The sequence below is a fragment of the Scyliorhinus torazame genome, chromosome 10 (genome assembly GCF_047496885.1).
Source record: "Scyliorhinus torazame isolate Kashiwa2021f chromosome 10, sScyTor2.1, whole genome shotgun sequence".
Taxonomy (NCBI): Eukaryota; Metazoa; Chordata; class Chondrichthyes; order Carcharhiniformes; family Scyliorhinidae; genus Scyliorhinus; species Scyliorhinus torazame.
Window position 1 is genome coordinate 114,227,691 of NC_092716.1, and position 12,155 is coordinate 114,239,845.

Here is a 12,155-nt window from a genome sequence, read left to right on the forward strand (position 1 = left end):
TAGGTTAAGCTGTTAAACTGAGGCCCTGCCTGTCTTCAGTTGGATGGTGAAGGTGAGAAGTGAATTTTCCCTGTGTCCCCTCGACCAATATCTCAAAATACATTCATTGCTCATTCAAGTCAAAGCTGTTGTGTGTAGAATTGCTGCCAACTTTACCACAATATGAACAATGTCTCACAATGTGATTGAGGAGGTATTTTGAGATGGTTTGATAGAATATGTCAGAGTAAATTTACCTTCTCCATTCTGATTTCAGTTTTTTGTTTCTTTTTGCAATAAATACACAACGAATGCAAAAGGTTCCGATTTAAATTTATTCTGCTGCTATGTGTGCTTTCTACAGGCCGGTAACTCTTGTCAATTTGTTAGTACCAAGGCAGTATTTTATCACACATTAACATTGCCCTGTAACTGTGAAACAGATTAACTGATGTACAAACAGAAATGCTAGTCAAACGTTAGGGTGCTATTACTGTATAAACATTTGCTCCTGATCAGAATAAAGCGCAGTGCTCAAACTCAGTTGCAGTAATAGAGCCAGTGTTAGAGGAATTCCCAGTGTTAAACAACCAGTGATACAGTATCATGAAATAAAACAGAAAATGCTGGATAAACCCAGCAGGTCTGGCAGCATCTGTGGAGAGGGAAACAGAGTGAACATTTTGAGTTTGTCTGACTCTTCTGCAGAGGTAATACAGGGAGAAAATGTGATGGATGCTTTTACATTCTCTGAAAGCAAAATTTATGAACCATTTAGATTGGTTTCACAGGTCAGCGCAACATCGAGGGCCGAAGGGCTTGTACTGCGCTGTAATGTTCTATGTTCTAATTAGGCACTTTACAGACTTGTGGACTTAACATTTGTTGTAGTCACCACTGATGTATTATCCTGTATATATATATATGGGTTTTATGGTAAGGCCCCTGTACTACAGGTACAGGGGTAGATCCCTGCATGTTGGCTCCGCCCAGTAGGCGGAGTATAAATATGTGTGCTCTCCGAACAGCAGCCATTTCGTCAGCTGCTGTAGGAGGCCACACATCTCTGTGTAATAAAGCCTCGATTACTCTCTACTCTCATCTCATCATAATTAATAGCGCATCAACATTGAGTTCAACAATCTTAGACCATGAACTCTCTCCTCCATCTTGACCCCTTATTTGATCCAATCCTTTCTCCAACCACACCCGCCACAGGGCCATCTGTCAAATGGTTCTTTACTTTTATTTTCAGAAGGGTGCTGCCCCTTGTTATGTGATTAACACTTTATGCCAAATCAGCACGTTCTTTAGTCTTTGACACGACCATTAACACTCCCTTTGTCTTGTGTTCCATGACACCTTTGTCAAATTTCTCCTAAGCTCCCACCTATGTCTGACCTTCCACTCCACCCCCTCTTAAGCAGTACAAAAGTCACCACATTTCTCCCTCTCATTATTTCATATAGACTTGAAATGTTAACACTGTTTCTCGCCCCACAGATGCTGCCGGACCTGCTGGACTTTTCCAGCATTTTCTGTTTTTCTTTCAGATTTTCAGCATCCATAATATTTTGCTTCGATACAATATCATGGATTTGCTAAATCATTGCAAAATTTAAGCAGATTGACATAGGCATGCACTCTCAAAACCTCCCAGTGGGGAGCCTAACCCACTGACTGTATCTACCATAAAATCCCGATAGGAGGCATTTTTATAATTCACCATCTCTGTGGAATCCTCTCTGATGTGTCATCGGGAGGCACCGAGTGCCAAATCCAGAAGCTCTCTCAGTAGGAGGTGAGGTGTCTTTGAACCGATGGAGGATACTGATGGTAGCATTCCCATGAGACGGGAGGGGGAGGAGAGGAAAGTAGCCAGTGTGAGGATGAGTAAAAAGTTTATGTTCCCTAAAAATATCGACAGAATCCCTGTAAAAGGCAATTAAGATGTGTTGAAGCCACTAAATATCTGACCACGGGACAGGCCAGGAGGCTCTAAAAGGGAACACAGACATCAGTTAGACTAGTACCAGAGTGGAGAGACTGAACAGGCTAGGGCTCTTTCTTCTCGGATAGGGAAGACTGAGGGGTGACTTGAGGCCTTCAAGATTGTGAAAGGGTTCGACAGGGTGCACATTGAGATGCTTCCACATGTGGGGGTGACCAACAGTCAAGAGCCATCAAAACAATGGAAGTCCTCTTCAATGCAGGATGGTATTCAGGAAAAAACCCTCTACTCAAAGACTGGTTAGAATATGAAACTTTCCACCACACAGAGCAGTTGAGGTGAACAATATAGCATCATTTAAAGGGAATCTCAATAAACATAAGGAATGGGAGTTAATGCTAATAGCGATCTTCCCAAAAGGAAACAAAGTCCCTGAGCGAGTGCGCTTAGTCGCGTGTTTCCGGCACTCGCAGTGCTGAGAAACACATGGCTGTACAACGCGACTCGCTTTTAATAAGGGGCCAGAACGGGGAGCGCGCAGTCGAGGCCGCACGTATCCCCATTTTGTACAGTGGGGAGCTCCACTCGCCAGAAGTCCCCATTGTAGCGAGAGATTGGGACGCCATTTTTAAATGCCGCCCCGATATCTGAGGCCCTCAAAGAATCCCCGACCTCCTCCCCCCCCAGCCTGATGCTATATGGGAGGGTCCCCTCCCCCTGCCCACCCCCTACATCCCCTAACATGCACGCCGGGCAACCCCGGCCTGATGGCGTGGGGGGGGACATAAATGCCAGCTTGGCACCTTGGCAGTACCCCTGTCAGCTGGCGGTGCCACTTGGGCACCTTGGCAGTGCCAGGCCAAAACCCAGGTGGCACTGCCAGGGTGCCAAGCTGACACTGCCATGGTACACAGGTGGCACCAGCAGTGCCAGGGCACCACCCTTCCCAGAGGGCATGCAGCTGGGGGTCTCTGATCCCCTTGGAGACCCCCACATGTTGGAAAATCCAATGCAGTCCTTGGCTAGGGACGTCTTTCGGAGGAGGGGGGGCTCCCAGCACATCTTCTGGAGCATGCCCACCCTGGACGAATAGCTGTTTTGGGGCAATATATGGTAATTATCTCATTGAGTGCAAATTAGAAAACCCCCAGTAGTACAGTGGCAATGCTTCAGGAATTTCCCAAAAGCCTCCCTGAAGAGGTCAAACACCCCCCTGAATCATGGAGACTCTGTCTTGTGAGTGACTAAGATGGAGAAAACTCATTCGGAACAGCACCGAGCGCATCGAGAGACGTCATCAGGAACATATAGAGGTGGAATTGAGGCCGCAGAGGGAATTTCCAAACAACCTATCTACCCTTCAAGCACCACCTGCTCACAAGTGGCAGAGTCGACAGATCGTGCATTGCAATTATCAACCAGCTCAGAACCCATCAAGCCGGAGCAGAAGCAAGTAAGTCACCCTCAATCCCGAGGGACTGCCTAAGAAGGAGAAGAGGACATTTTAAGAAGTACTCCATTGGTTATAAAGTGCTTTGAGTTATCTGGTGGTTGTGTAAAGCGCTATAAAAACACAAAATTATCTTTTTTTATCAGTAGAAATCCACTTTCTCTTTATCTACAATAATAAGCAATAGAAATAAATAATAGTTACCTTGGAGACTTCTGCTAACCTCACCATCTAAAGTATAAATATGAAATGCAATTTGAGGGTGAAATGGGACATGGTGGAAACTGAATCACTTTCACCCTCCATTCTGTTATACTGCCAGAGGTGAACATCAGGCAGCGACTATAACTGGTGGGCTTTACAGGATCAGTTAAGGGTGCATCAGATGGAAGGGGCATGTAGAGCAAACGGGGCATATCATTTATTATATTATTTTATGGGATGTGAGCGTTGCTGGCTGGGCCAGCAATTATTGCCCATCCCTAGTTGCCCTTTGAGAAGGTGCTGTGAGCTGCCTTCTTGAACCGTTGCAATCCACGTGGTGTAGGTACATCCACCGTGCTGTTAGGAATGGTTTATAGAATTTTACATATATAGAATTTACAGTACAGAAGGAGGCCATTCGGCCCATCGAGCCTGTACCGGCCCTTGGAAAGAGCACCCTACTTAAGCCCACACCTCCACACTATCCCCGTAACCCCACCTAACCTTTTTGGACACTTAAGGGCAATTTAGCATGGCCAATCCACCTAACCTGGGTGGGAAAGTCCTATAAAGGAACATAGGAGCAGGAGTAGGTCATTCAGCCCTTTCAGCCTGTAAAGGGCTAGTATCATGGGTGGGTGAGATGTGTATTGGGAGGGTGGATGTATTATGGGTGGATGGGGTTTATGACAGTATTGGTCTTTGGTGTTTTGGGTGGGTGGGGTATTTAACAGATGAGCCATCTCGCAAGAGTTGGGGTGTATATCAGGTATTTAGTGGGCTGTATATTGGCGCTGTGCACGAGGGCGTATTTTGCATTTCCATATTTTGCACCCCCTACCCATGTCCGATTTCACTCCCCTATTTACAATGATATTATTGCTGGCAGGACACGCGACCATTTCCAGTTCCTGCTCCGCTGGTGTCAGCTTGTTCAGTCTATCTTCCCCACAAAGTTGCTGATCAGACTCTGGAGGGCCTGAGCTCGGTCCTTCGAGGTCTGGAGGACTTCCTCGTGGTTTGCCTTCTCCTGACTGCTGTAGTCCATCACGACTTTGTTGGTGATGAGGGAGGTGCCAAACACTCGCATTCCGCAATGTCGAGCTAGGATCACCTCAGGCACTGTGCTCATACCTGCGGAGAGAAACACCTTCAAGATTAGTCCACAGTATAACTGGATGGAGTTGAAACGTAAAAAATAGGAGCAGGAGTTGGCCTTTCGGCCCTTCGAGCCTGCTTCGCCATTCAATATAATCATGGCTGGAGGACATCCGGTGGCAGCCATGGAGTAGTAGGTCGCATATTTGGTAGCTCTTGCTTGTGATGGAATTTTTGGACCTTTTCTCCCTTTTTTGGGGAATTTCACTGGATAAATCGGTGGAGAGTGAGACAGTGAGGAGCAATTCCCCACCAGTGTCTGGAGAGCTGAACTAGAAGTGGCCGTGTAAGGAGACATAATCAAGCAAGGAAGATGCGGGTAGATCCGGCATCGCAGGAAAGCATGGCGGAGACGCAGGACCCTGGGGAGGTGGCACAGTGGTCGACGGTACAGCTGGTGAAGTTCTTTGAAGAGTGCTTCGCCAAGCTAAAGAAAGACACGCTGGACCCGATTAAGGCATTGTTTGATCAGGTGGAGCAGGGTCTAGGAACCCACGAACGGGCGATTCAGAAGGTGGAGAAAAAGGTGTCCGAGCACGAGGAATATATAACCGTGCTGGAGGCCGAGGTGGGGCTGATGAAGGACCACCAGAAAAGATTACAGGAGAAGCTGGAGGACTTGGAGAACAGGCCCAGGAGACAGAATCGGAGGATCGTCGGCCCCCCTGAGGGCAGTGAGGGATCGGACGTGAGGGCATATGTGCCAAGCATATTGGAAAGGTGGATGGGGGATAGGGACGCATGGAAGTGGACAGAGCACACAGAGCGTTTGCGAGGTAGCCGCGAGCAAATGAACCACAAGGATAGAGGATTGTGTCCCGGGGGTGATAGGGGAAGACCAGACGGGATTTGTAAAGGGCAGGCAACTCACAGCCAATGTTAGAAGGCTCTTAAACGTTATTATGATACCCTCAGATGGAGGGGGGGGGGGATGGAGGTGGTGGTTGCGATGGACGCGGAGAAGGCTTTTGATCGGGTGGAGTGGAATTGTGGGAGGTGTTAGGAAGGTTCGGGTTTGATCAGGGCTTCATTGACTGGGTGCGGTTGCTGAATCCGGCACCAGTAGCAAGTGTGCGCACAAATCGGTTGATGTCGGGCTATTTTAAACTGCACCGAGGGACAAGGCAAGCATCTCGCCTCTCCCCACTGTTGTTTGCTCTGGCCATAGAGCCATTGGCTATGGCGTTAAGAGCTTCTAGGAACTGGAAAGGGATGTGATGTGTTGGGTAAGCTGGGTCTGCGAGGACTGCGTTTACTGTAGCAGTGAGAGAGACAGGTTTCCAACACTTGAAGAAATGCAACTCTATTTTATTAAACTCTTAACTATTAAACATACTTTAACTGTGGGTTGACACTATGCTGAGTTGACTGGAGACCTGAGGCTAACCTGACCAGACTATCTTACTACCACATGGTGGATGTTCTAGTTGTTGCTCACAGTCTCTGATTGTCTCTGAGGCTGCATCCCAAGAGAGCGGGAAAACTAGTGCCCTCTGGTTTTATAGTGGCCGTGTCCTGTCTGGTGATTGGCTGCTGTGCTGTGTGTGTTCATTGGTTATCCTTTGTGTCAATCAATGTCTGACTGTGCACCATCATATACTTGTGTGTATATTATGACATCTTCCCCCTTTCAAAAAAATGTATATGTGTCAATAAATAGTGGGTGTGTTTATGAGCCTGACTATGTACAAAGTATGTGAGCGTATTTACATGAGTAGGAGCTTAACTATATACAAAATACGTGAACGTATTTACATGGGAAGGTGTCTAGTGCAGATAGAGTGCCTACAACAAATTAGAAAGAAACAATATGTACAGATGTGTAAATGAAGCACAAGGCAATGCAAGATTCAGTCTATAAGTTCAGTCTCTGTGGCGGGCGACAAATTCTGGTTGAGTGGTCGCCTCAAGGGTGGGTCAGGGGTCGCCTTCACTGGAATGGGCGGAGCTGCATCCAACATAGACGGTGGCAAAAGAAGCAGCAGATTGGTGACCTCTTGGAAGGGTGTATCCTGAGGAATCAGCAGGCGAGGCGGGACATCACGTTCAGGTGGCGAGCGTGGATGCAGCCGCAGTGCCCGCCTATTACGCCGAAGAAAAGAGCCATCATGCATGCAAACGAGAAATGATCTGGGGGCCACTTGCTTGACCACCACAGCCGTGGCAGACCAGCCACCGTCAGGTAGCTGAACACGAACTCGGTCAGCAGGGACCAGAGCAGGGAGATCTGTGATGTGGGCATCATACGCATTGGGCCCGAGACAGTTGTATTCTTTGCAGGACCGGAAAATTGTCAAGGTCCGGGACGTGGATAGCTGGCACCGTCGTCCGTAGTATGCGGTTCATTAGCAGCTGTGCTGGGGACAGGCCAGCAGACAAAGGAGTCGCCCTGTAGGCTAGCAGTGCATGGTGAAAATCTGAACCCGAATCAGCAGCTTTACACAACAGTCGTTTTACAATGTGTACCCCTTTTCTGCTTTCCCATTTGACTGGGGGTAGTGGGGGCTTGAAGTGACATGCGTGAAATTGTACCGTCAGCCAAAATCCACCCACTCCTGACTGAAGAAGCACGGGCCATTATCTGTCATGACCGTAAGTGGAATGCCATGAGGGGCAAAGGTCTCTTTGCACGCCCTGATGGCTGTTGCTGATGTGAGGTCATGCAGTCTGATCACTTCGGGGTAAAAATAGTCCACGAGGAGGACGTAGTCCCGGCCTTTTGCACGAAAGAGATCAATGCCAACCTTGGTCCATGGGGACGACACCAGTTCATGCGGCTGCAAAGTCTCTTTCGGCTGAGCCGGCTGGATCCGTTGGCACGTTGGGCAATTGAGGACAGTGTTGACAATGTTGCGATTGATGCCAGGCCAATATACTGCCTCTCGGGCTCGCTGGTGACACTTTCCCATCCCCAGGTGACCCTCGTGGAGTTGGCAGAGGACGAGCTGTTGCATACTCTGTGGTATTACTATCCTGTCCAGTTTCCACTGCCAGGTCGTCTTTTGTATTATAGAACTGTGGGCACTGGCCCTTCTGCCAACCATCTGTGAGATGGCGCATGACCTGTTGGAGTAAAGGATCCCTGGCCGTCTCTTGACGAATCTGCATGACCCTTTCGTCGGTGGCCGGAAAATTGGATGCGCAGAACTCAACATGAGCGTCGATCTGGCAGACGAAGTCCGACTGCTCGCACGGCGTGGTGATGGAGCGAGAGAGTGCATCGGCCACAATGAGCTCCTTCCCCGGGGTGTAGACCAGGTCGAAATCATAGCGTCGGAGTTTGAGGAGGATACACTGTAGGCGTGGCATCATATCATTGAGGTCCTTCTGTATAATGTGAGCCAATGGCCTGTGGTCCGTTTCGACCGTAAACTTGGGGAGTCCATACACGTAATCATGGAATTTGTCAATCCCCGTGAGGAGGCCCAAGCACTCTTTCTCGATTTGAGCATATCGCTGCTCAGTAGGGGTCATGGCTCCAGATGCAGATGCGACTGGGGTACAGGACGAGGATTCAACGCGCTGGAGGAGTACTGTCCTAATGCCAGCCTGGCTCGCATCGGTAGAGATCTTCATCTCCTTGGCAGGGTCGAAAAACGCCAGGACCGGGGCCTTGGAGAGTTTCGCCCTGAGCTCACCCCACTCTCGCTCATGAGCGGGGAGCCACTTGAAGTCGGTGTTTTTTTTACCAGATTGCGGCGAGCTGTGGTGAGAGATGCAAGGTTGGGGATAAACTTCCCAAGGAAGTTGACCATCCCTAGGAAGTGGAGGACCGCCTTCTTGTCCTCCAGTGTCTTCATAGCATTGATCGCCAACACCTTATCTGCGTCTGGCTGCACAACGAACTGCGAAATATGGTCGCCGAGGAACTTTATTTCTGCTTGATCGAACGAGCACTTGGCTCTGTTGAGTCGGAGGCCATGCTCGCGGATCCTATGGAACACTCGCTTGAGGCGATCGATGTATTCCTGAGGAGTTGTGGACAAGACAATGATGTCATCGACGTACACTTGCACCCCCTCGATGCCCACCATCATTTGCTCCATTATTCGGTGGAACACCTCCGAGGCGGAGATGATGCCAAAGGGCATCCGGATGTAACAGTAACGACCAAATGGGGTGTTAAAAGTGCAGAGCTTTCGACTGGATGTGTCCAACTGTATCTGTCAAAACCCCTTGGAGGCATCCAGCTTCGTAAATAACTTGGTGTGTGCCATTTCGCTGGTGAGCTCTTCTCGCTTATGGATAGGGTAGTGTTCCCTCATGATGTCACGGATCAAATCTTTGGGGTCGATACAAATGCAAAGTTCCCCCAAGGTTTTTTGGCACAAACCATGGAGCTAACCCAGTCCGTGGGTTCCGTGACCTTAGAAATGATGCCCTGGTCCTGGAGGTCTTGCAGCTGCTGCTTGAGGCGGTCATTAAGGGGTGCCGGCACCCGACGCGGTGCATGAGCCACGGGTGTGGCATTCGGTTTCAGAAGTATCTTGTATGTGTAGGGGAGTGTGCCCATACCCTTGAAGACGCTGTGGTATCGTGCTATGATGTCATTTAATTGGGTTTGAAAGTTGGCATCTGGCGAGGCTGATGCCCTCAGCGGGTGACATGGAGTGAACCCGCTGCACAAGATTCAGGATTTTGCAGGCCTGAGCACCGAGCAAGGAAGATTTGTTGGACGCTACTATTTCGAAACGCAGGGTGGCTCTTGAGAAACGATGAGAAACCACAAGCTGGCATGAGCCACTGGCAGCAAGGGCATTGCCATTGTAGTCGATAAGCTGGCAGGCCGATGGAAGAATGCTCGGCTTGATGTGGATGGTATCCAGGTCAGACTTCGAAATGAGGTTCGCTGAAGCGCCGGTGTCCAGCCTGAAGCGTATGCGAGATTCGTTGACCGTAAGGGTGGCACACCACTCGTCGTCCGGATCAATGCTCATCACTGGGGGTGGATTAGCCTTTATTTTAGAAAGCATCGTATGCTTGGTGATGATGCCCACCCGGGATGGGGATGTGAGATCCTCGGTGTCGGGATCTGGAACCATGTCGGAGTTGGAGTCTGCAACGGGTTGCCGCACTGACCGGACGTTCCTGCGCTGTGGCTGGAATCGCTGTGTGGTGGGCAGTTGAGCCGATCTGCACAAGGCTGCGTAGTGGCCAAGCGTGCCACACTGGAGACAGCGTCGAGATTTCGCGGGGCATTGCCGCTTTAAGTGGGCGGAGCCACAGTTGTTGCACGTCATGACGCTGACATCAGGATGTTCCGTGCACCACCGCGCATGCGCGGTGCAGTCGAAAGATGTGCGCACATGTGCAGTTCGATCCTCGACCTCGCCGTCCCCTCGGTCGTTGCGCGCATGCGCAGGAGCCCGGGAAAAGCGCGCGAAATGGCTGCCCTCGTCCAGACTCAGGCCCTAGAGCTGTTTTACTCTGCATCGTGGGGGCCTTGCTGCGCTGTCTCTGCCGCCTTGATATGGGTGTACCGGTTATTAGCGTGCTCATGTAGGACGCAGGTTTCGATGGCAATGGTGAGGGTGAGCTGCTTAACTTTGAGGAGTTGCTGGCGAAGGGGATCGGAATGGCTCCCGAAAACGATCTGGTCGTGGATCATGGAGTCGGAAGTGTCCCCTCTCCCCGTTGTTGTTTGCTCTGGCCATAGCCATTGGCTATTGCGTTAAGAGCTTCTAGGAACTGAAAAGGGCTGGTTTGGGGGGGGTGCGGGGTTGGAACACCGGGTCTTGCTTTACGCGGATGACCTGCTCCTGTACATTTCAGACCCATTAGAGGGGATGGGGGAAATTATGCGGATTTTAAGGGAATTTGGCAGGTTTTCGGGGTATAAATTGAACATGGGGAAAAGTGAGATGTTCGCGATCCAGGCGAGGGGGCAGGAGAGGAGATTGGGAGAGTTGCCGTTTAGAATGGTTGGAAGGAGCTTTCGCTATCTGGGAATCCAGGTGGCCCGGGAATGGGAGACATTGCACAAGTTGAACCTGTCCCGGCTCATCGAGCAAATGAAAGAGGACTTTAAGAGATGGGACATGCTCCCGCTATCACTGGCGGGGAGGGTACAGACTGTGAAAATGACGGTCCTCTCCAGATTCCTGTTTGTCTTTCAGCGTCTCCCCATCTTCATCCCGAGGGCCTTTTTCAAACGGGTGAATAAGGTGATTTGGGGCTTTGTGTGGGCGGGTAAAACCACGCGAGTGAAGAAAGTATTCCTGGAGCGTACTCGGGGGGGGGGGGGGGGGGGGTTGGCGCTGCCGAACTTCTGTAACTACTACTGGACGCCTAAAATGGCCATGATTAGGAAGTGGGTAGTGGTGGTTCGGCATGGGAACGAGTAGAGGCGGCATTGTGTAAGAACACAAGTTTGCGGGCACTGATAACGGCTCCTCTTCCGTTCTCGCCAGCCCGATACTCCACAAGTCCGGTGGTGGTGGCGGCTCTGAGAATCTGGGGGCAGTGGAGGAGATACAGGAGAGCAGAGGGAACATCAGTTTGGTTCCCGATTTACAACAACTATCGGTTTGTTCCGGGTCGACTGGATGGTGGGTTCTGGGGATGGCAGAGAGCAGGAATTGTGAAGATGGGAGATCTATTCCTAGACGGGAGCTTCCCTAGCTTGAAGGCTTTAGAGGAGAAATTTGAATTGCCAGCAGGGAATGGGTTTAGATATCTGCAGGTACGAGATTTTTTGAGAAGGCAGGTTCCGATCTTCCCGCTCCTGCCACCACGGGGACAGGACAGGGTAGTTTCCAGAACATGGGTGGGATAGGTATCAAATAGCGACCAAGAACTTATGGAGTCGGAGGAACTAAAGGGCAGGTGGGAAGATGAGTTAGGGGGAAAGATAGAGGCAGGTCTGTGGGCGGATGTTTTAAGTAGGGTTAACACATCCTCATCTTGTGCCAGGCTTAGCCTGATACAATTCAAGGTAGTCCACCGGGCACACATGACAGTGGAAATGAAATTTAATTCTTAAAACACAAGTCAGGAAAGAGAAAGCTGGAATCAGTAAATGTAACACTTGATCTGTCCAATTGTTATAAACTCACATGTGGATCATTCATATTTTTTTCCTGTGATTGGATGATGCACGATCAATGACCACTGAAGCGAGGTTGTAGTCCAACTGAAGGCTTTAATAAGCTAGATGTTTCCCCCAGCAGTTCAGGTACAGAATGAAGGCTGCTGGGGTGGCACGGGCTCTTATACCCCGCCTTGCAGAGCGGAGCTATCATACAGCTTGACCAATAGGAAACATACAATATTTACCAATGGTGTTCCAGCATTACTAGGTACCGGAATACCTCAACACAGACTACCACATTGGATAAATTCAAATAAAATGATCTTGGCCCATTGGCAGAATTGACCGCCAAAAGAGACAGCACAGTTGTGTAACAGTCAGGA

The 12,155-nt window shown here is 49.8% G+C and overlaps 1 protein-coding gene across 6 annotated transcripts in view; it reads right to left on the reverse strand.

Moving 5' to 3' along the window:
* Positions 1–300: 300 nt before the first annotated feature.
* The window catches only part of pnp6 (purine nucleoside phosphorylase 6), a 94,196-nt gene continuing 82,341 nt past the window's right edge, over positions 301–12,155 (reverse strand). For all 6 annotated transcript variants that reach the window (XM_072518650.1, XM_072518651.1, XM_072518652.1 and 3 more), the window contains exon 6: positions 301–4,718. In XM_072518650.1, coding sequence (XP_072374751.1) covers positions 4,519–4,718 — 200 coding nt within the window. In that variant the 3' untranslated portion in view covers positions 301–4,518. The remainder of the gene's footprint in view (positions 4,719–12,155) is intronic.